Below are 23804 nucleotides of genomic sequence, written 5' to 3' on the forward strand. Positions count from 1 at the left end.
CAAGGGACATCTCTTTATTCTGGGTTTGTACAGCACCTAGCACAATGGGGAGAGCTGGAAACAGGTTTCCTCTTCCATGAGATTTTCAAGCGTTCAGAAAATTTTCCCCACCCTGAATCAGGACAAAAAAAATCAAAATCTTGAAAATGTTCATGATCCGGTCATCTGAAAATGTTTAGTTCGGATCAACTGAAACATTTTGCTTTGACACTTTCAAAATGTTTTGATTTTTTTTTTTAAGGTCACAAACTAAAAGACTAAAAATTTCAAACAGAAAAACCATTTCAACCCCCAAAATCGGAGGGTTTTGACATTTTTAAACATTTTTCAAAACTTTTTTCAATTTGTTGCTAAAAAATGTGTCCATATTGATGCATTCACCTAAGCTGCAATTTCAAAGAATCAGAAAAATGTTTAGTGCCTCCTTTGGTCTTACTGCAGTCAGGCAAAAGGAAGACATGGACTGATTCCGTATCACTGGGAGAACAAAACGCAGGCATCTCTCAGCGAAAGTCAGCACAGGACACAAGGCAGACACCACCATTATCAGTAACAGTTTTATTGAGAAAATGGAGAAGGTACCGCCCTCCGTGGGGAGGGGAATGAGAGAAGAAACGGCCAACACAGCTTCAATCTCTATCAACTGAACATTGTACTGCAGAAGGAGGAAAGAGAGATAATGTCGCTTACAGTCACTCACACCCACACCCTGCCCACAAGGCGGTGGAGGGGCTGGGAGAGAAAGGAAGAATCACACATTTCACAGAGTTGGCCTCAATGCTTTAGTTCCACCATCAAAAAGATTTGCTCACAGTTGTGCTGACAAAGCATTGAACCGGAGATGCCCAAGCTGGGGAGGAGCCTTGATTGCTGACCCACTGGGAACAGAACTGGAAACTTCCCCCACCCATCACCTCCCCCAGATAGCTGGGAGGGAGAAACCACCCTTTTCCTCCCTCCCAGCCACCCAGAGATCTCGTGTCATGGCAATGGAGAGCCACAAAGCAGTGGACTGACGGTTAAGGTCCTGGCATCATGTGGCCATATGACACCAGTCCCCAAACTTTTTTGGGCACACCCCCGCCCCCCCCTTACTTGGTTTGCACCCGCCCTGGGAGCTGCATCCAGGAGCGAGGCTGCGGTCGGGGGCTGTGGCCAGAAATGCAGCTGGGGGCAGGGCCGGAATGGAGCTGGGGGCAGAACGGGGCTGGGTGGCGCTTCCTCCCCACCCCGTGGGGGTTGGGGTGGGCTCAGGCCTTGCCACGCCACCCCCCGAATATTTCTCTGCACCCCCCTGGGGGGGCACACCCCATAGTTTGGGACCCACTGCCATAAAAGAGATTGAGGGCTTTTGTAACAATCAAGACCCCATTTTCCAACAACCTCAGAGCCTGGGGGTGTTGGGACCCAGACCAATTCCCCTAGGCTCTAATCCCAGGGCAGCGAGGCTGGCATCGTGCCGCAAGGACGTCATGATGCCATGTTGTTGGCATTCTGGCAGCACCACACGAGGGCCACGCCACGGGGGCGCATTTATGACTCTCTGCATCTGTGAGAAGGCAGCTCAACAGCTGTGGGCGACACCAGTGGTCCAGGCCTGAGCCAGGCCTCCAAGCTGAGACAGCGCTGGATGGAGCAGCAAAGGAAAGAGAAAGGACCAAGGGATGGAAACCTGGCCATCTGGACTCTAATAGGTGGATTCTCAGCCCCTCCTCCCCATGCCTGAAGGAGGAGAGAGAGCAGGCAGGGGGAGCATCTGGGGCATCAGACGACTCATCGATTATCACAAGAGAATTTGCAAACGCTGCTGGGTTCAGGGTGGGGGATTCTGGGTTCCAGCCCTTGCCCCAGTCTCCCCCAGAGTCCTAGCGGCCCAGCGGATCAGGAAAAGCTCATCTCTTAAAGGCACTTTTAAGCTGTGGAGGCTCATCCGGTGGCTGCTCAGTTGGACAGGACGTCTGAGGTCTCAGACACCAGTCTCCCATCCCTGGTCTCAATTTTCTTGATCACGACGGCCTTCGACCTGCGCGAGCTCTCCAGTGTGGGGGAATTCAGGGAGTAGCTGCTGCCCGAGTATGAGCCGCTGTATCCTCCCCCGTAACCACCGTAGGCACTGCCAAGCCCACCTGGAGGGGAGGAGAGAGACAGAGGACCAGTAAGACCACGCAGGATGTGCATACGGTGCATACTCCCCAACCAAGGGCAATGCTGACCGCATGGATGGCTCAACCCACATTCTGTGGGCCTGCGTGTCAGCCAAGGACTGAGCGCTGTGGACCCTGGAAGGCTACAATGCTTGATCTCTTCTACAAAACCTGGCCCAGAGCTCTCCTACAGTTGAGTCAGCAGTGCAGCTCTGCACTTCAGAACCAAGCCGGGGAGGACATCACACCGCATGCGAAAGGCTAGATCTTGGGCTAGGTGCTGCCAGGATGGAGTGGTCCTGAATCACTAACTGGATTCCCCCGAGGGCGGAGAGAGGGCGTGGGTCAGCCTCTAGCCAACACCCCATTATAAAAGCAGAAGGGGATGTCAAGGACACAGGGGGGAGGGATAGCTCAGTGGTTTGAGCACTGGCCTGCTAAACCCAGGGTTGTGAGTTTAATCCTTGAGGGGGGCCAGCTAGGGATCTGAGGCCAAAAAAATAGCTGGGGATTGGTCCTGCTTTGAGCAGGGGGTTGGACTAGATACCTCCTGAGGTCCCTTCCAACCCTGATCTTCTATGATTACAAAGCATCTAACCCTGCAATGATTCCTTCCCTCATCTTCTAGGTCAGGAGCTCAGCCTTGGAAAAAGAAGCCCCTGGCATTAGAAACCATCCCATTACTGGGGCTTATGCGGGGGGGGAAGGGGCAGATAGAACATGCCTATCCCCATTGCTGCAGAGAAAGAATCACTCCCCAACACATCTGGTTCAGTGCCAGTAAGACTGAGCGACCAGGGGGAAGGTGGACCAGGCCCAGTTCGGCAGGGTGCTAGTGCCCTCAGCTCCCGCTGAAATCAGTGAGAATTAGGGCCCTCGGTGAGTTATAAGGGGCCAATTTCTTCTCCCCAAGCCACAACCCTGGCTCTGTGGTTCTGCTCTCCCGACATGTGTCAAGCTCCTGCTGAGTAACAGCATCCACCCTCACCACAGGGGGATTCTGCCCCAGCTCAGAGTGCTGCTCTGTTGCCCCACATTACCAGCCCCCATCCCCTTTACCTGAATAGCCGGTCGTCTTGGTCTGAATGCTCATGTTTTGCATCCCAGACTCCAGCCTGCCAAGCAGAAGAGGGGGACATGAGTTATCCGTGCCCGGATGGCGTCGAACAGGGATGGGGCACAAATTAGGGCTGCGTGGAATGTGTAAGCCACTGCCAACATGGCATCAGAACAGCTCATCTGTGTGTCATAGACCCAATACTGCCAACAGCAGAGATTCTCCTTTAGCTCTATTGATAAGGGCCTGTTACTTTTGAAGCAGAAGGATCTGGGTTCTATCCCGGCTGCCCCTGGGAACTTCTGAGCATCTGTGGCCTGCCAGAAATTTACAAGAGCGAAGCCCTGAGTGGAGAGGGTTTGTTACGGATATCACTACTCTTGCTTTGCAGATTAGCCACTGAGCCAGCAAAGGCAGGACTAAAACCCAGGTGTTCCTGGCCATCTGGACAAGGAGGTCTCAAGCAGGGGGCTGTGCTGCAAACAGAGGTCAGGTGGTCGTGACTAGGGTGACCAGATACCAAGTGTGAAATATCGGGAGGGGGTGGGGGGTAATAGGAGCCTATATAAGAAAAAGCCCCAAATATTGGGACTGTCCCTATAAAATTGGGACATCTGGTCACCCTAGTCGTGACCAGCCTGCCCTTTCCGTATGGCTGAGTGGGATGAGGGGAGGGGCAGAGCCGTCCTTACCCATATGCATTTCCTGATGCCCTAAGCAGCTGCGCGCTGCTCCAGCCTCCGCCCCGCTCCACTGCAGCCCCACCTCTTCTGCCCCCACTCCACCCCTTCCCCAAGCCCCGACCTCGCCTCGTCCCACCCCTGCTCAGCGTCAGCCCCGGCCCCATTCCCCTGAGGACTGAAGGGGTCGGGCCTGCACTCACGGGGAGTGGAGCGGGCTAGGTCTGGGGGAAATTTTCCCCCTCTGCCCCCCCATCCCACCCCTCAGAGGCCTGGGGCCTCACAAAGCCCCACCTCCACCCCCAGCACGGAGGCCTGGGGCTGCACAGGGCACCAAAACGGCTAGGGACGGCCCTGGGGAGGGGTATCCCAGTATGGGAAAGCGAGTGAGTGCATGGAAAGGGTTTGATCATCCCCACACTAGGCAACACTGCCCCTGCTGCATCTCAGAATTCACGGCCCCCTGGCTGCACTGTACTAACTCCCTGCTGGGAGCCGAGTTACATCCCGGCCACTCTGCACCTGGCTCCCCCCCGAGCTCCCTCCCCCGCCCCGTCCTCACACAGCGGCTGACACTGCCTTGCCTGACACGCGCAGCAGGGCTGACTCCGCAGCCGCGTGCGGACACCATCATCGATGGGACGCCTGCGAGACGTTCGCACCAACGGATGCGCTAGACAGACGAACACGTGACGGCAATAGCCCAATTAACGGGCCTGCACCCCCCATAACTAAGCTCTGTCGACCTGTCAATCAATTACGGATTATTCGCGGGAGTCACCCTGAAAAACCGAGGCCAGATGTGAGGCTGTCGTGATGGTGGATGTACAGTGCAAGTCCCTTAAAGGGCCAGCAACCCCTCGTAGGCTCCACGCAGGCTCAAACAACCTGTTTAAACTGGGACCAGCAGTCCAATTTGCACCCAGCATGTTGTGGGCATCACTGAGGGTGCTCTTTGGAAAGCTGGCGCTAGCAGGACATCCTGATTAGGGTGACCAGAGAGCAAATGTGAAAAATTGGGACGGTGTGGGGGGCAATGGGTGCCCACCAGGGCCGGCTCCAGGCACCAGCTTAGCAAGCAGGTGCTTGGGGCGGCCAGTCCAGCTATTCTGGTGGCAATTCGGGGAGGGTCCCTCACTCCCACTCGGAGCGAAGGACCTCCCGCTGAATTGCCGCAGATTGCGATTGCAGCTTTGGGGGGGGGGGGCTGCTTGGGGCAGCAAAACCCCTGGAGCCGGCCCTGGCACCCACATAAGACAAAGCTCCAAATATCGGGACTGTCCCTATAAAATCACGACATCACCCGAATCCTGATGCACTCAGAAGTCAGCAAGGCTCCGCACACAAGGGGTTAATGTACAGACCTTGGTCTGAGACAGACACAAACCACACTGGAGCCAAGTTCCAGCCCCGCCTCCACCCCTCAGCTCTCTCATTGGTCCTCCCTCTAGAGAGGGGGGCAAAGCCATCCAATCATGACACACGATTCCGGCCTCCCACACCCACCTGCTCTCCTCTCCTTCCAGCAGCTTCCTGTAGGTGGCGATCTCGATATCCAGCGCCAGCTTGACGTTCATCAGCTCCTGGTACTCCCGCAGCTGGCGGGCCATGTCCTGCTTGGCTCTCTGCAGGGCGGCCTCCAGCTCAGCCAGCTTGGCGCTGGCATCTTTGATGGCCATCTCGCCGCGCTCCTCGGCCTCGGCAATGGCTGCTTCCAAGCTGGCACGCTGAGGGGGGAAGGCGGGGCGAAGCATTAGATGGTTTCTCCCAGAGCAGGGGCCGCTCCCAGGATTCTTATCGGAGGAGACTGAAGCTCCCGGGAGAAATCTGCTGCGGCATTATAAAACCAACACACTAAGGGCTGGTCTAAATTTTAGCACCGATGTTGCTGCCCCAATGCAAACTCCCAGTGTAAACGCACTGCACCCAGGCCAAGCTGGTGCTTGCAACTGGGCAGTTTCCGCCCCCCCATTTCAAACCAGAGGAAGTTATGTGGGTCCATGCCCTGCTTTGCACCCATGGCAGATAGTTTGCACCATCAGGTGGAAAATATAGATCAGCCTTGAGCTCTTGCATCCTACTCAGATTTTCCTTTCTCCCATCATACAGGCTTCTCCAAAGGACATTGGGGAGCAGGGAAGTGAAAATCCCTCCGCAAGAAAGGGAAGCGGGCTCCTGTCTACACCAGGGCTGCAAGCATGTCACCGTCACAACACACACTCCCCGATCCTGTTTCTAAGCGCTGTTCCATTCTGCAGTGCAGGCCGACGTGAGGGATTGGCGAGGTGCTTAGTTGCTAAAGTCCCAAGAGTTGCGAAAGAAACTAGGGAGAGTGGGAAATTGACTCCACAGAGAGAGAGAGAGATATTACAGGGAGAAAGAAAAGCCAGATCAGCAGCCGAGTTAAACAGGCAGAGACAGTTTGACTTCTGTGGTGCTGTATTGATTACAGCCGCTGAAAAACTGGCCCAGAGACAGATATTAACCATGCCCTCAAACCACAGTTGTGCTGCTCGCGGTTAGGGAGCACATGGGGAATTTCCCATCTACACTAGAGAATAGGGCTCTGTTGCCTCACCGCCGCAGTTATAAACCAAGATCTACAAGGTGGATTGAGAGGGATCTGTAGACTGGCAAGCTAAGAAGGGTAAGAGGGAATCCTTTCCCCAGGTCTCCGGGGCAGGCACCGTGCCCCCAAATAACTGCAGAAGGAGGACCCAAGGGTCTGGTGCAATTCTGGAGAAGTCAGCGGTTGTTTCTCTCACCTGGCCTTTCAGGGCATCAATCTCCGACTGTAGCCGGTGGATCATCCTATTGAGCTCGTTAATCTCAGTCTTGGTGTTACGGAGGTCGTCCCCGTGCTTGCCCGCCACCGCCTGGACCTCCTCGTACTGCATGGGAAGGAGAGAGACAAGGAATTGAGAACAGAGCGCGCAGTGTCATCAGCTGTCCTCCTTCCAGGAGTGCAGGATCCAGGCCAGGATTTAGGGAGATCCTGTGTGGGGAGAGATGGCAGCTCAGGCTGGGAGATAGAGACTCCCAAGGTTAGTCTGAGTCCAGCAGCCTCAATAAAGGAATCCTCTTATAATCATAACAGCTGAATCCTGGCTCTTTACCAGCAGGGAAACAGTATAAACCAGGGGTCCTGTCACAACTGTCCCTCCTCTGGAAGGCTCCATTTTTAACAGCTTTAATCAGCCTTGCAAATTTGCCAGGAAAATTCACCAGGCCTGGCTCAGAGCTTGCAAATGAAAAGACTGGTGGCATTTCATTTCCCCTTCAGTCAAATCCTCCTCCCCAGGAGGAGGTGGGATTTTGCAAGGCTGGATTAAATTCCATGTGTCGGGAAGGGAAATCAGAATGAAAACCACGTAATATTGCTGCTTAGAAAGCCCCGTGCATAATGCTATGCAAATTGCAGTCAGCTCTGCAGCTAAGGGTGTCATCCCAGCTTCCAGGGGCGGAGGAACCAGTGTGGAATCTCTCTGTGCAAAGTCTCAGAGTGCACATTGCAAGACCACCGCAGGATTAGAGACAGCTGCCCCGGGGTGGAACAGCGCAGATCCTGCAGATTGGGAGCTCGGGACAGGACTAGCAATGAGGTGCTTCCGGTCTGGATTGGAGTGATGCATGAGCTGCGTGGGAGCCCAAGGCTGGACTGCCAGGGGAGTGCGGCAAGCACCGCTGGTGTGCAGGAAGCACTCGCCGTTCCCGCATGCACGAAAGCTTATCCTTAGGAGTGAGGCTTCTACCTGGGGCAATCAAAGGGAAGGGAAGTATGGTCCAATGGGTAGGGCACTGACTTGGGAGACCTGGCTCCAGTTCCTGGCTTGTCACTCAGCCCCTCTGTGGTTCAGTTTCCCATCTATGAAAGAGGGATGGAAGCCCTGCCTTGCCTCCCAGAGATCATAGAATCTCAGGGTTGGAAGGGACCTCAGGAGGTCACCTAGTCCAACCCCTGCTCAGAGCAGGACCAACCCCCACTAAATCAATTTTAAGATGTGGGGAGGATAACTTGGGAGGTTCTTATACTATCTTAGATAGACACAAAAAATCCAGGCCTGGGCTTTCATGTGAATGTGGACTGCATTCCAAACTTTTTGGCCTGAGGGCCGCATCAGGTTTTGGAAATTGTATGGAGGGCCGGTTTGGGGAGGTACAGCCTCCCCTAACAGCCAGGTGTGGCTTGGCCCCTGTCCTCTATCGCCCCCTCTGCTTCTTGCCCCCTGATGGCCCCCCTGGGACCCTTGCCCCAGCCAACCCCCCCATTCCCTGATGGCACCCCCAAGACCCCTGCCCCATCCACCACCTCCCCCTGTTCCCTGACCGCCCCCCCCGGGACTCCTGCCCCATCCACCACCTCCCCCCCATCCCCTGATCGCCCCCAGAACACCCACCCCTGACTGCCCCCCGCCACCCCATCCAACCCCCCCTACTTCCTGACTGCCCACCAGGACCCCTGCACCCATTCAACCCCCCCGTTCCCTGCCCTCTGACTACCCCAACCCCTATACACACCCCAAACGCCCCTGCCCTCTGTCCAACCCCCCTGCTCCCTGTCCCCTTATCGCGCTGCCTGGAGCACCGGTGGCTGGCGGTGCTACAGCCACGCCACCTGGCTGGAGCCAGCCATGCACCGCGCAGCACAGAGCACCGGGTCAGGCCGGGCTCTGCAGCTGCGCTGCCCCAGGAGCTCACAGCCCCACAGCCCAGAGCATTGCGCCAGCGGCAGAGCGAGCGAGCTGAGGCTGCGGGAGAGGTGGAACATTGAGGGAGGGGCCGGGGTGAGCTTCTCGGGCCAGGAGCTCAGGGGCCGGGCAGGAGGGTCCCGCGGGCCATAGTTTGCCCACCCCTGTTCTACCGCCTCAGATTTCAGCATTAGGTGGTTTGTGCCCCATTTGAGAGACGGTGGGTCTGTGATGCCAAGGGTGTAGCAGGCTCCATGCGGGGAAGTGCTGTGGCCTAGGGTCTGCAGGAAGAACAGACGGGGGTTCCTTGTGGCCTGAGACTCGGAACGTGTGACCCAGCTGTGGCAGATACGGCAATCCCCTGTAATAGCCTTGAGAAACTTCATTCAGCTGAGTGTAAGTCTCTTTGGAGACCATTGTGTTCAGTGCAAAGTTGCCCTGAACTGTGACTCCAGCCACTAGAGGGGGACAGTGAGCCTCGCTGCATTTGAGAATTACGCATGCATATGCAATGCCTGCTACGGAAGGCTTCTGTACTGCAGGGGACGTGTCATATGCTCGGCTCACCAGCTGGAGGGAAGGAAGGGGACAGCTGCCACCTAGCGGACGTTCCCATGGGCAGTGCCACGCTCCCTGACCCACCCATGTCAGCTCGGAGACCAGGCTGGCTGCATCACCAGCAGTTCCGGGGCACAGACGGGCAACTCACCTTGGTCTTATACATGGTCTCAGCCTCCGCCCGGCTCCTGTTGGCCATCTCCTCGTACTGCGCTCTAACCTCCGCGATGATGCCGTCCAGGTCCAGCTTGCGGTTGTTATCGATGGTCAGGACCACAGAGGTGTCAGAGACCTGGGACTGCAGCTCACGCAGCTCCTGGGTGCAGCGGGGAGGAAGCATACGGATCATCCGTCACCACGGAGCATGGAGAACTCAGTGCACCCACCAGCGTTCCCAATGCCTTGCCGCTGGCTCCTTTCCCAGACTAGGGTTACCATATTTCAAGTTCCCAAATAGAAGAGATTGTAAGGGTGGTAATACCAAAACACGGACATGGGTTCAGATTTCAAAAATTCCCACCCGGATGGAGCTTGGCGGACCAATGGTAACCCTGTCCAAGACTGATCCAGCCACTGAATCCACTGGGGCTGATGTTGGCCAAGATCCCCATCCTTCCACTCAGGGGCGGCTCTAGCCATTTACGCCACCCCAAGCACGGTGGCACGCCGCGGGTGGCGCTTTGCCGGTCGCCGGTCCTGCGGCTCCGGTGGACCTCCCGCAGACGTGCCTGCGGATGCTCCTCCGAAGCCATGGGACCAGCAGATCCTCTGCAGGGAGGCCTGCGGGAGGTCCACTGGAGCCGCCTGCCGCCCCCCCGGCGACCAGCAGAGTGCCCGCCGGCGACCAGCAGAGCGCCCCAAGCACGTGCTTCAAGTGCTGGGGCCTGGAGCCGCCCCTGCTTCCACTCACCAACCTCAAAGGGCCAGGGGGCAGCAGCAGATGCTGTAGGATTGATGGCGTGGCTATCCGGGGAGGGGAGAAGGGAGGTGTCACCATGCACCCTATGTGCAAACAGTCCCAGCCCTTTAAAAATCCCTCGTCTCCTGCAAGACGACACTTGTCTTTGCAGGAACTCGGTGTTATATTCAATGGGATTCCCCCTGCAGGCCAGGAAGGAATTTAAAGGGCCAGGGCTACAGGACTGAGCCAAAGGGAGACATCACAGACCTCATCATACAGCTGCCTCAGGAAGCTGATCTCATCAGTCAGGCTTTCCAGCCGGGACTCCAGCTCCACCTTGTTCATGTAGGCCTCGTCCACATCCTGCAGGAAGGGAGCACGGACCCCATTAGAGAGACCCCTGGCCCTCTCTGCCTGTGGCACCCAGCCGAGCCTTGGAGCAGCGCAGCCTCACCTTCTTAAGCAGGACAAATTCATTCTCCTTCTCAGTGCGGTGATTGATTTCATCCTCGTACCTGCGGGAGGGGGGAAAACTGTCAGGTCTGCGGCAGGGCTGGGAAGTCATTCTCTGATGGATGCTATGAAGGTGTAGTGACCATTGGAGGTGCGGGGGGGCGGGATATAGACCCATCTAGGAGATGCTAGGAGGCAGGGAGACCCCTAGCCAGGCACCCACCAGTGACCTGGAAGGCGAAAGGACAGGATGGGTTTGGGAAACTGTGTTCACTGTTGGGTGGGGCAGGATTGTGCATTGGGGTTTATATGTGAAATGATGGAGGAAAAACCCCTAATGATGCCCACCCCACCGCCACCAAGAACAGCCGAGAATTCCCCCCCGCAACCCCTGGGCGAAAGTCTCTGTGCAGGGAAGCAAGGACCACACAAGCTGGGCAGGTGTTGATAACCTGGCCAAATACAACGAATGCCCTGAAGGAGGCAGCATGCTGATAATGGGTGTTGCCTTTGAGGGCCTCCTTGTGCTAGAACGTTGGAGTGCGATCCCAGGCCTTGGTTGTGCCTGGAATTTCTACCCCCCTTTCGAGGGAACAGGAAGGTGTCTCCCCCCCACCCCCCACACCCTCGTTAGACTCACTTGTTCTTGAAGTCCTCCACCAGGCCCTGCATGTTACCCAGCTCAGCCTCCAGCTTGAGCTTCTCCTGCCCCAGGCCGTCCAGCTGCCTGCGCAGGTTGTTGATGTAGGCCTCGAACATGCTGTTCATGTTGCTGCGGGTGGTCTTCTGGCCCTGCAGCAGGTCCCACTTGGTCTCCAGCATCTTGTTCTGCTGCTCCAGGAAGCGGACCTGGTGTGGGGAGGGGGAGGAAAGCAGAGCCTTGCTGATTACACCTGCAGAGCTCAGTGTTCTGTGGACGTGGGAGGCAGGAATCTCCTGCCGGGAGAGTTACAACCTGTTGGGCACGGATGGCTTCTTCCCACTCATGCTCCTGAAATCACCTGCCATCCCTCCCACTTGGTCCTGATCCTTCTCTCACATGTGTGAATCAGGAGTATCTCAAGGAAGTCAATGGAGTTCCCTGGTAGAATCAGGTGTAAGTGAGAAGACAGCCAGGCCTACAGTAACTGAACCAAGCCTGATTCTGCTCCCACCTCCACTCAAATCCAAAGTAGCTTCACTGCAAGCCACAGAGTTCGCCTTGTATAAGTGACTCTGTGCCATAGAGACTTATTCTGCCTTTGGACGTGTGCACGGTTTAATCCAATGGGAGATGAGTCCAGGTATCGGAAGGGGTGGTTTTCCCTATTGAGCCAGATTCTGCTCTCAAAGTAAATCCAGCGTCACTCCATTAGCTTCAGTGGAGTGACTCTGGATTTACACCGGTATAACAGAGCGGAATCTGACCCTAAATAAATTGTGTCTGATTTACACACACTAAGGCCCATTTTCCCTACTCTGGGGTGTAAAGCAGCCTCAGTGTAAATGAGAAACAAGCCGAAGGAAATAAGTGGAGTCATTCTGGGTTGACGCTTATGTACCAGAGGGGAAGGATTTCGCCTTTGGTATTTATTTTCTTGAAAAGTGAAAGTAAAATGATCAAAAAGGCTGGGCCTTGTCTGCATCAGAGACATCTGCATCGAGACTGTTCCATCAGTGCAAACCCCTAACGGAGGCGCATCCAGCACCAATGCGTCACAGGGTTTACACCAACGCCACCTGATCTAGTCAGTTACCAGAGCCCACCCTGTCAGCACAAGCCTTGCCCGAGGGTCAGAACTCCTCCTACCACACGCCACAGCACTGAACTCACAGTCCCTACACCAGGGGTGTGAAGGAGTCTGAGTGTAAACGAGAAACAGGCCCAGCAAAGAGGAGTCACTCTGGATTGACACTGATGTAAGTGCCCTTCACCGCACGGGGGTTTCTCTTGAGCAGGTAGGACGGCTGCCATCTCAACGGACCGAGGACATGGGGTTAGACTCAGCCCCCGCTGACTACCATGGACACTGCTGGAGTACGTGCAAAAAGCTGTCTCGTTTATCGCGTGGCCGGGCTAAGGGCACGACGCAGCCCTCTGGCTGTGCCAGTGGAAACCAGGAGCAACACCACTGAAGCTGATGGCATAACGATGGCATCAAATTAGTAACAGGGAGAAGAATCGGGCACGGTGGAGTTACTCTGGATTGCCACCAGCGTCCCAGATTACCAGGTGACCAGATGTCTCAATTTTATAGTGCATCCGACGAAGTGGGTCCTCACCCACGAAAGTTCATGCTTCTAGACGTTTGTTCGTCTATAAGGTGCCCCAGAACTCTTTGCCGCTTTTACAGATCCAGACTAACACGGCTACCCCTCTGATACGTGACACAATTTTAAAGGGACAGTCCTGATATTTGAGGCTGTGTCTTATATAGGCACCTATTACCCCCACACACACACCCTGTCCTGATTTTTCACACTTGCTATCTGGCATCCCTTCCTCTGGGTAGGGTGACATCTAGCCTGGAGTTCTCTACAATCCTCTGCAATGATCTGGGCTAGGGTGCACCAGAGGATTTGAGCCAAAGGAGTGGCCAGGACCCTTGGACTCCTGTTCCTGCCAAATGGCCCCGCCTTAGATAAGGAGAGGTAAACACAGGCCTTTGCTAACAGGCAATAAAACCTGTTTGTTTAAATCCAAACCAAGCACAGTTGCCCAGGACCAGTGAGGGGTGTGGTGGGAGCGGCTTTCAGGTTAGATTGTTCCATTGCCTGTAGTTAAGCATTTCCTCCAGCTGGCAGCCAGTGTGTGTGCGTGTTTAAAAAAAAAAAAGAGGAATCTGGTGGCACCTTAAAGACTAACAGATTTATTTGGGCATAAGGGTTCATGGGTAAAAACCGAAAGCTTATGCACAAAAAAGTCTATTAGTCTTTAAGGTGCCACCGGACTCCTCGTTTGTGTGGCTACAGACTAAGACGGCTCCCCCTCCCCTCCCCCACTGATATTTTTTAAAAACCAGCTTTCCAAGCCCAATGCTGGAAAAGGGCAGAAAGAATCCAGCTGCCCTTTGGCCAGGGCACCAGCCTCTGAAGCAAAAGCCGGAACAGGAGCAGATGCAGGTTGCCTGTGGGGCAGGGGGAGGGTGCGGGTTAACGCCTGTCCCCTGTAAGTGGGGACCACTGTGCTGCCATATACCAGGGCCTTGGAAATACTGAAGGAGAGAAGAAGTCTTGCTGCAGCCCCTCTCGGCCTTACCGCGTGCAGGGGGATACATCTTTTTCCAGGCTGGGATCACAGGCGCATGAGGATGGGAAAAGCCACTGGGTTCCTTCTGGCTCATCCCAACTCCACTAGCTCAGGACTTTTCCCGGCTGTATGTATGTTAGTCCCCAAGATTTTGGGTGCCTCCATTTTCAGGCCTGATTTTCAGAGGTGCTGACCCCTGCTGCAGCTCCCGCTGGTTTCAGCAGAAGCTGCCCGTGCCTGGCACCCTCAGGCACCAAGCTCACCAAGTTGGGCACCTGGAATCAGCCCCCACTTTCAGACCACAGCACCCACTGAGAGCAATGGAGAATCCCCCCCAGCCACGCCCTTTAGCAGGAGTGCTTTGCAAGGTGGCACATTCTCCCCATGTGCAGGCACCTTCCCTTTTAGCGCTAAAGCTGCTCTCCAATGCCAACGCTTTGACAGCTGCTCGGGGGCCTGGATTGGCAGATGTCCCAATGGGGAACCTCTGCGTCTCTTGCTCCATTCCGCTCCCCCACCTCTGGGAAAGGGGCTTTTCCAACCCACCAGGCGGTGCAGTGACCGAAAATCTTTGTAACTAAGACAAGCAGAGGAAATTTTTCTCCATATTCTCATGCACCTGTAGGAGGAGCCTTTGGCTCAGGAGTGGCTCAGAGGGATCTGATCTGGCTACAAAACTGTTCCGATTCCCCTCTGATTGCGGGGAAATTGGCTAGCAGGTCACTGCTCCCCTTATATGCTACAGGGCGGAGAGACGTTACCCCGAGATGTTTACTGTACGCACCCCCGTACCTCACTCGAGTCACTGTGGGTGGCATGGGGCGTAACTGAGAATAGAATCCGGACTATCTCCTTCCAGCCTACAAGTGTTACAGCAACAGGGCAAGTCTGGTTGACTTCTGCCCATCCCCAGGGAGCACACCCACTTCTCTGCCTGCCAACCCGGCTCTGCAGCTACCAGCTTCGCCCGGGTGGTGCCAGGACTCACCTTGTCGATGAAGGAGGCAAATTTGTTGTTGAGGGTCTTGATCTGCTCCTTCTCCTGCGTCCGCACGTGCTGGAGGTTGGGGTCGATCTCCAGGTTTAGGGGCGCCAGCAGGCTCTGGTTGACGCTGACGGCGGTGATGCCACCCCCGGAGCCAAGTCCCCCGGAGCCGAGTCCGTAGCCCACCGACGGTCCCCGCATGCTGCCGCCTCCGTACCTGCTCCCACCATAGCTGGAGTAGGACGTGCTCATCCTGGTGCTGCCCACGGGGCCAGACGTGTAGGAACGGCTGCTGAAGGCACGAGGGGGAGCAGAGGTGTTGCTCCTGTAGGTCTTCTGGGTTATTCTGACAGACGACATTTTGGGGAAGCTAGTGGAGGACAGGAAACACTGGTTGAGCGAGCACAGCAGCTGAAGGACAGGCTCTGGAGACAGAGCTGAGTGGGGTGTGTGCAGAGTTATATACCGGGCCATCAGGGGGCGGGGCTCCAATGCCTGGAGCACTGACTGGCTGCAGGCTGCTGAGGGGGCGGGGCTACCACAGAGCCAGGCCAACACCTGCTCCCTCCACCTGCCGCACCTAGTTAACTCTTTCAAAGCCAGAGAGGGGCAATCAAATGCATCGGCCCAGCTCCGAGAAGCAGCGTTGAGACCGGCTCTTTGCGTCCCCTCACTGTTGTGTTTGGAGAAGCACCTGGAAAAAATACCAGAGGGGGGCAGCAGCCTCATGAACTGGCCCAAGGTCCACCCAGAGAGAGCAGGAAATGCAACTATCCGGCCAGCTTCTGGTCTCAGTGATACTGGGGTGAACCCAGAGCTGGCACGAGGCATAAGCAGAGTTAGGGCCCCAAGCAGCTCCATGGGGCCCCCTATTCGTTTTTAATTACATAGTGAGGGGGCAAAAACCCGATTACTGCTTAGGGTCCCCAATGGGCTAGCACCGCCGTTGTGTGGCTTGGCTGGAGTTTACGCCACCAGAACCTTGCGCATCATTAGGGAAACTGCCAAACACACATGAGTTGAGGTTTTGTTTCATCAGCAGGTGCCCAGAAAACAAAAGGAAAAGAAAAAAGCAGAGGAGAGAGAGACAATAAGGTGTTTTGCAATGGCAGGTACCTGAGGTCCTAGGTCCTTTTTCACAAGGTTCAGGGCTTCTGCGCAACAGGGAATTGATGCTACGCTCCCCCCATCACCACAACTTCACCAGTAAATGCAGTACTGGGAGCACTAGCGTAGACGATACTTTGTAGTGCAGATGCTGTTGGAAGCACAACAGCGGTGAGCTGTCACAAGCAGCAAAAATATCCACACAGGGACACAACATGCATAGCAGACAAGGCAGGATAGACGTGCACTTCCAGACTTGTGTAAGCTCTTATGCATGGCTGGCCTGGCAGAGGTGCTTCAGGCCAGCCTTGGGGGTTACTGGCAGATTTGGGGGATCCTGGGCTGGAATGACATAGGGGGCTGCAGGTCAGGACTAGAGCTGGGTGGGGAAAAGTTTTCATCAGAATGTATGAGATTTTTAAAAAAATTCTCGTCTCAAATTCAGGAGAAAAAAGTCAAAATACTGAGAATTTTCATTAACCAAAAATCCGGAAAAAAAATAATAATTGGTTTGGGTCAACTGAACCTGTTCAAAATTCTCAAAGCTTTTCCATTCATCCGAGCCACGCTTTTGGCTTGCAAAATTCCTCTCGTTATCTTACATTGCAAAACGACAAGTCATTCCAAAGCGGAATTCTTGGTTTGGAAAATGCCAAAGCAGAACATTTCAAACCTTTTTTTCTTCAAAAATTTTCCAGGTTGAGAAATTCCTCAAAACCCACCTTTTCCCGTTCCAAGTTTTAGGGTTGACTAATCTGCATTTTCCAGTGGAAAAAAAAAACGTTTCATTGGAAAAATCCCCACCGGCCGTAGCCAGGACTGATAAGCCGTGGCGTTTTCCAACATGCTGATAAGGGATGGCATTTTCCAACATGCTGGCTGGTTTATGCCCACGAAGTCAGGCAAATTAATCCAAACAAATGTAAAATGCAAGGGGTGGGGGCAGACTGGGTCTTGCCCACATGCTCAGGGTCTAAGTCAGGCCTGCACAACAGGGGCTCACTGTGCGGCCCGTGGGGGGTGAGTAGGCAAGTGGCAGGTGATGGACGGGGGCTGAAGAGGTGGGTGGGCAGTGGTGGGGGATGAGGAGGCGAGCGAGGAGTCAGTGGCTGACCTGTTCTACTGATCTGGTCTGGCTCCCATCCCCTCTGCAAGGGTTGCTGCCTTCCACGCCTTCCTCAGTCACACTTCGTTCATTCAACAGGACAACTGATTACAAAGTTGAGGGAAGATCTTATTCTACTTCTAGCAAAAAGACATTTTTCTTTTACCTTAATTATACTATCTTAGGGGCCCGTTTATATTACCAGGGTTCAATACTGCTGTTTCAGTGGGGCAGCACTGGGGAAGGAGGGTTTGTTTCCACGGGGCAGGCGGTGCTGGGGGGAGGTTGTGTTTCAGGGGACTTGGTGGCACTGGCGGGGGGTCGGCAGGGCCGGGGGGTTGTCGGCCCTCAGCTGTTTTCTTTGGAGTAATATGGCCCTCGCCACTTTACGAGTTGTGCAGGCTGGTCTAAGTGATTGCCACAGTTGGGGGTGGGAAGGAATTTTCCCTCAGAACAGATTAGCGGGGGATGGGGGTGACCAGATGTCCCGATTTTATAGGGACAGTCCCGATTTTTGGGTCTTTTTCTTATATAGGCTCCTATTAACCCCCCACCCACTGTGCCGATTTTTCACACTTGCTGTCTGGTCACCCTGGGGGCGGGGGGGGCGAGTGTGGTTTCACCTTTCTCGCAGCATGGGGCATGTGTCACTTGCTGGTTTGAACCAGGAGAGGCAGATGGTCTCTAAAAGTGGGGGGGCCACTGGCACCCTCACAGTGGCCCCACCCCCCTGTGCTGCCCCCTCCCCTGAATGCCTGCACCTCCCCTTCCCTCCAAAGTCCCACCCCCATACCGACCCTTCCCCCAAGGTCCCGCCCCCAAGGCCTCGCCCTCACACCGCACCTTCCCCCAAGGCCCCCTCCATGCCACCCCTTTCCCCCCCAAAACCTCACCCCCTCCTCCCCATTGCTCATCCTTTCAGCTGGTTAAAAAGTGGGCGGGCCGTGGCCCCCCAGCTCCCCCTGTTCCAGTGCCCCTGGTTTGAACTAGGGTTGCCAGTTTTGGAGTTGGATGTATTCCTGGAGGTTTCATCACATGCCATCATCTTTAATTAATTCCTGGAGACTCCAGGCCACCCTAGTTTGAACTAGGGTAAACGGTGGATTCTCTGTAACGTGACACCTTTAAATCAAGCTTTGAGGACTGCAGTAACTCAGCCAGAGGTGCTGGGCCCACCACAGGAGAAGGTGGGCGAGGTTCTGTGGCCGGTGATGTGCAGGAGGTCAGAGTAGAGGATCATGACTGGTCCCTTCTGGGCTCGAAGTCTCTGAGATTGCAGGCACTAGTAATAAATAGATTACAAGAGTATCTAGTTAATTGTAAACATCGTGAAATCCCAACAGCTCCAGTGAGCAGGGCATGTAGTCAGCCCAGCAATACTCACACCTCCAATTATCGATCAACGTTATCCGAAAGCGCCACAGGAATGTGAATTCATTGTTTCATTCACTGTAGGTGCTATATATTCATATTTAAACAGCATGACAGTCAAATGACTTCGACTGGTTAATAATTCAACCCCACCATGCTCTAGTAGCATCTGCTGCAAAGAGCCGCAGTAGACACATTAAAGAGAACCTCAGTCGGAGTATCACTGAGTTCGCATGACAACCAGAGGCAGCGACTCCATGGGTGCTCCAAAATTAGTGGATGCTTAGCACCCATCGGCTGCCAGCTCCCCCCGCCCAGCACCTCCCGCCTGCTGGCAGCATCACCAGTCAACTCCTCCCCCTCAGCGCCTCCCGCCTGTCGCAATCAGCTGTTCCGCTGGCGGGAAGGAGGAGCAGGGACCGGGCCCGCTAGGGGAAGGATGTCAAACTGGGTGGGAAGAGGTGGGGTGTGAGCGGGAAGAGGTGGGGCGGGAGTGGGGCCATGGGGGAAGGGGTGGGGTGGGGGTGGGGCCTGGGGCAGAGCAGGGGTGGGAAAAGGCAGGATGAGATGGGGCCTTGAGGGAAGGGATGGAGTGGGGGCATGACCTGGGGATGAGTGGGGATTGAGTACCCCCAGGGAAAGGGGGAAGCCAGTGCCTGTGATGACAACAGAAGACCCAACCTCCATCCTTAGAGGTTTTTAAGGCCCAGCTTGACAAAGCCCTGGCTGGGATGATTTAGTGGGTGTTGGTCCTGCTTTGAGCAGGGGGTTGGACTAGATGACCTCCTGAGGTCTCTTCCAACCCTAATATTCTACGATTCTAAGACAGAGCAGCTAAGCCTCTCCTGGAGGGACATTTGCATGGTGGCCATTCAACCATAGAGACCACGGAGAAGATGGAGGAGTCATGCTGAGAAAGTTCTATCATCTTGTAATGGGAACTGTCTTCAATGAGAAAAATATGCCCTTCCCTGGAAAAGGTGGTGTCCACTGGGGAGAGTGCCCAAAGCCCTCTGTGGTCTATCCAGCCAGGGAGGAGGAGACAGAGAACAGCCAAAGAAGAGTGTTTGGAAGGGATATTACATCTTGTGCTTCAAGATCTAAGTTGAGCTCTAACCATTACGAATGAGGATGAGAATTCTGTGAGGAGGACAGGTAATCTTACACCTGCCTATTGCAGGTTTCCTGCTCCTTCCTCTGAGGCATCCGGTGCTAACCATTGTTGGAGAAAGGATACTGAACTAGATGGAGCTTGGGTCTGGCAATTCTCTCTGTTCCCCAACCTTCCCCTCCGCCCCCTTGGATTTTGGAGATCCTTCTCCAACCCCCATCCTAAGCACATGCACCTTTGTGGATTGGGGGTGAGTTCCTGAGTTCTGATGAGTGAGCAGGACCTGCCTCTGGCTCACAGATGCGGATGGGATTAGTGGTTCATCAGGAGATTTACCTGGGAAAATGGCCTCAAGGAAAGGGCAGAGCATTTGCCCACTTAGATCATTCAAGCTTTGACCGATGGCCTGGTGTAAGATCCTTGGGTCCGTGTATCCAGGATCGGGGGCTGTGTCCACTGCAGGGGAGGGGTGTGAGCTGCCAGATTTGAGGAGTGCATGACAGATGCCCCTTAGATCTATGGACCCATCTGCTGGATCCATTCCCAGTCTTGGATCTAGATCAGTAGATCCAAGAAGCCTCCATAAATCAGCAACTGATTTACCCCTCCTTTAAAAAGGGACATGGGCTCACATTCAACCTGGGCCCACGGTCAGCCTGTGGAACTCCTTGCCAGAGGATGTTGTGAAGGCCAAGACTAGAATAGGGTTCAAAAAAGAACTAGATAAATTCATGGAGGATAGGTCCATCAATGGCTATTAGCCAGGGTGGACATGGATGGTGTCCCGAGCCTCTGTTTGCCAAGAGCTGGAAATGGGCAACAGGGGATGGATCATTTGATGATTACCTGTTCTGTTCATTCCCTCTGGGGCACCTGGCATTGGCCACTGTCAGAAGACAGGATACTGGGCTAGATGGACCTTTGGTCTGACCCGGTATGGCTGTTCTTATGTTCTTATTCTTCCCAGCCTTCCACCCCAACCCAGACCCATTAGCCTGAATGGAGTGTAGTTTAGGATCAAAACTGGCCCATAGCACTTGTTATGATCATTGGTCCACTGGCTCCTATATGCTGCCTGATGCTTCTATAGAAGGTAACCTCCCCCACCACACACACACATGCAGAACCTAGCAATGGATTTTACTAAGCCTGGGGCAGGGCCTCTGCACCTGTGGCTCCCCGCTTGTTAACGGGGATGACTGCGCTCAGCAGGTTGGAACGTTCTTGGCAGCTGGCGAGCACCAGGATTAGAGCCTAGATAGTGGAAGGATAATGAGGCGGGATCCTCAGGGCTGAACTTGTCCCTCATTAAAGGGAGCGACTGCGCCGGTCTAGGAGAGTGAAGGTGAGGCACCCTCAGGCAGGGCTTTTTCCCTTTCTTCTAAGTGGCAGCAATTGAGGCATCTGCCTTTGATGGTCTGCCAGGAAATGATCTTCTCGGAAATTACACATGGAAAGTCAAGCTGGAGAAAACAGCTGGTGACTCTGACCAAGTCACTGGATTCTACTGGAGAAGACTCATCTGTCTACCTATCCCCATATACATCCATCTATCTATCCATCCTCAGATACATCTATCTATCCCTCCCCATACACATCTATCTAATCTGTCTATCTATGTCCATGCACATCTATCCATCCATCCATCCACTCCATATTTATCTATCCATCCCCATACAGATCCATCTGTGGATCCCCATATATAAATCTAATCTAATCTATCCATCCATCCCTGTAACACATTTGCCAGAGGATGTTGTGAAGGCCAAGACTATAACAGGGTTCAAAAAAAGAACTCGATACATTCATAGAGGATAGATCCACCAATGGCTATTAGCCAGGATGGGCAGGAATGCAAAACAATGCCCTGAGGTTTCCCTAGTCTGTTTGCCAGAAGCGGGGAATGGGAGACAGGGGATGGATCACTTGATGATTCCCTGTTCTGTTCATTCCCTCTGGGGCACCTGGCATTGGCCACTGTCAGAAGACAGGATACTGGGCTAGATGGACCTTTGGTCTGACCCAGTCTGGCTGTTCTTATGTTCATCCATCCTCAGATGCATCCATCCCCGTACACATTTATCTATGTAACCATCCACGCCTATCCATCCCCATACTCATCTATCTAATCTATCTTTGCCATGTAATAAAGGTCTCCAAGGGAAATCTTTATGCCGCACGTGTTATAGGCTCAGTTCTCCTACCCCTCCTCCTATGCCCCGCAAAGCCACTGCTACATGCAAGCAATAGACACTCAAGTTATGTTAGAATGAGGTTTCCTGGCTTTTATCCTCAGCTGGCCCAGCATTACCAGGGAGGCAAAGGGGACGTTTGCACCCCCAAATCAATCTTCAAGGGGCCCCAAATTATTGTCAGAAAGGCCAAAATACGTACGTCATCAGACATTAAGCAGTGGAACAGCCACCGATTGGAGAATCTTCATCTGTTATATAAATTACAAATCACGGCAAAGTACTGAGCCAGTAGCCAAATTTTCCTTTTTTTCAACTCTAAAAATCCCAGATTTTCCAGGGGCCTAACAAGCACCCAGGCTCCTGGAAGACTGATTGTTTTTTAAATAGTGACATCCCGGGGGCCCTGAAATTACCCATTGGCCCCCCAATACACCCCCCAATAATGGGCTCCTAGAACCAGTCCTGATTCCCAGTCCAGCATGTGGCCACTCCCAGCTCGGCTTTCAGCGCACACAGGGTTGGGGGCGTCTGCTGTCATCGCTGGAGAAATCTGTGGCTACAAGCTAAGGAAGAATCTACTGGTACTGTATTAAAAAGCCTGCAGCGCCACATCTCAGAGCCCAGCTCAACTGACTCAGGGTTGCAAGGCTCAGGCTGCCCAGCTAAAAACCGCAATGTAGGCTTGGGCTGGAACCTGAGCTCTGAGACCCTCCCTCCTCGTGGTCCTCGGATCCCAGGCTCCAGCCCGAACCCAACCATTTACACTGCATATTTTAGCCCCACAGCCTGAGTCCCAGTCAGCTGACTGGGCCAGCTGTGCTGCGAGTCTTTTACTGCAGTGCAGGGCCACCCAGAGGATTCAGGGGGCCGCTGAATTGCCGCCAGAGACCCGGCACTTCGGCGGCGGGTCCCGGGGCGGAAGGACTCCCCGCCGTGGGTCTTCGGGGCACTTCGGCGGCGGGTCCCGGGGCGGAAGGACTCCCCGCCGCAGGTCTTCAGGGCACTTCGGCGGCGGGTCCCGGGGTGGAAGGACTCCCCACCGTGGGTCTTCAGGGCACTTCGGCGGCGGGTCCCGGGGTGGAAGGACTCCCCGTCGTGGGTCTTCAGGGCACTTCAGCAGCAGGTCCCGGGGCAGAAGGACTCCCCGCCGTGGGTCTTCAGGGCCCTTCGGCGGCGGGTCCCGGGGCAGAAGGACTCCCTGTGGCGGGTCTTCGGGGAACTTCGGTGGCGGGTCCCGGAGCAGAAGGATCCCCTCCGCTACCAAAGACCCAGAGCAGAAGAAGCTCCAGGGGCCCGATCCCCGCAAGAGTTTTCCGGGGTCCCCAGAGCGAGTGAAGGACCTCGCTCCAGGGGCCCCGAAAAACTCTTGTGGGGGCCCCCGTGGGGCCCGGGGCAAATTGCCCCACTTCCCCCCACCCGGGTGGCCCTGCTGCAGTGTAGACGTACCCTTAAGGTCCGAGCCCTGTTTGCCCTCAGCATCAAAGCACGCAAGGGAAGCTTGGCTCCCCAGCAGCTATGCCAGGCATTTCACAGCCTCTGTTCAGCAGGGCGGTTGCCACACCCCAGGGCCTTTAGAGCGGCTGTTCATTCTCATGGGAGACCTCTGCGGATTAGGTTATCCAGAGACCGCCTTGTCCAGGGATTCTCCCTAGTAGCCTCAGGCTAGGACAACATAATTATAACACCATGGGATCAGCACCATCCATGTCTGCTCCAGCCCCAAAGCACCTCCCCAACCGGAGCCTCAAACCACAGGGCCAGAGGATAAAAGCCAGGGACCTACATGGGCGTTGCTTGAATATTGCAGTGGATTTGGGCGGCCTGCGGGGCGGGGAGGGGACTGACTCTGTAATAAGTGGGGGATAAAGACCTACTTTAGGAGATTGTTATTGCAAGGCGGGGATGGGTGGATGAACAGAGAGACGGCTGGATGGACAGAAGGCCTGATAGACTGAGAACAAGCGGGGGGGGGGGGGGCGGGGAGTCTCCATTGTTCTCAATGGCAGCTGCTGGGTGCAGGGCACTCTGGAGCACCCGGCCCTACATGCACAGCCATGTACATAGAGGTCTATCACGACAGGACCTGCTGCAAGTCATTGGGTAGGAAAGCAGCAGCAGGAGGAGGAGAATTACACAGCGCTGAGGATTTGGGAAGGGGGGTGGGGGGCTCCAAGCATTGAGGATCTATAGGAAAGAGGTGCCTTTGCCAGTGGCTGGGGG

General features: G+C 54.8%; 1 protein-coding gene across 1 annotated transcript; it reads right to left on the reverse strand.

Annotated features, from left to right (window-relative positions):
• Window positions 1-543: 543 nt before the first annotated feature.
• Window positions 544-15137, reverse strand: KRT8 (keratin 8). The gene is made up of 9 exons (XM_039514290.1): window positions 14699-15137; window positions 11122-11330; window positions 10483-10543; window positions 10296-10391; window positions 9279-9443; window positions 6647-6772; window positions 5388-5608; window positions 3204-3259; window positions 544-2126 (listed from the first exon to the last, which is right to left on the reverse strand). Exons 1-9 carry the CDS (start codon window positions 15053-15055, stop codon window positions 1942-1944), a joined length of 1476 nt encoding a protein of 491 aa, XP_039370224.1. The 5' UTR covers window positions 15056-15137; the 3' UTR covers window positions 544-1941.
• Between the last annotated feature and the right edge of the window lie 8667 nt (window positions 15138-23804).

This window comes from Mauremys reevesii, linkage group 25 (assembly GCF_016161935.1).
Source record: "Mauremys reevesii isolate NIE-2019 linkage group 25, ASM1616193v1, whole genome shotgun sequence".
NCBI lineage: Eukaryota > Metazoa > Chordata > Testudines > Geoemydidae > Mauremys > Mauremys reevesii.

Coding starts and splice junctions, on each gene's coding strand:
- KRT8 (XM_039514290.1), bottom strand. CDS start 15,055: ATGTCGTCTGTCAGAATAACCCAGAAGACCTACAGGAGCAACACCTCT. Junction 10,544..11,121: donor GTGGAGGACTTCAAGAACAA/GTGAGTCTAACG, acceptor CCCCTCCCGCAG/GTACGAGGATGAAATCAATC. Junction 6,773..9,278: donor AGACCATGTATAAGACCAAG/GTGAGTTGCCCG, acceptor CTTCCCATGCAG/TACGAGGAGGTCCAGGCGGT.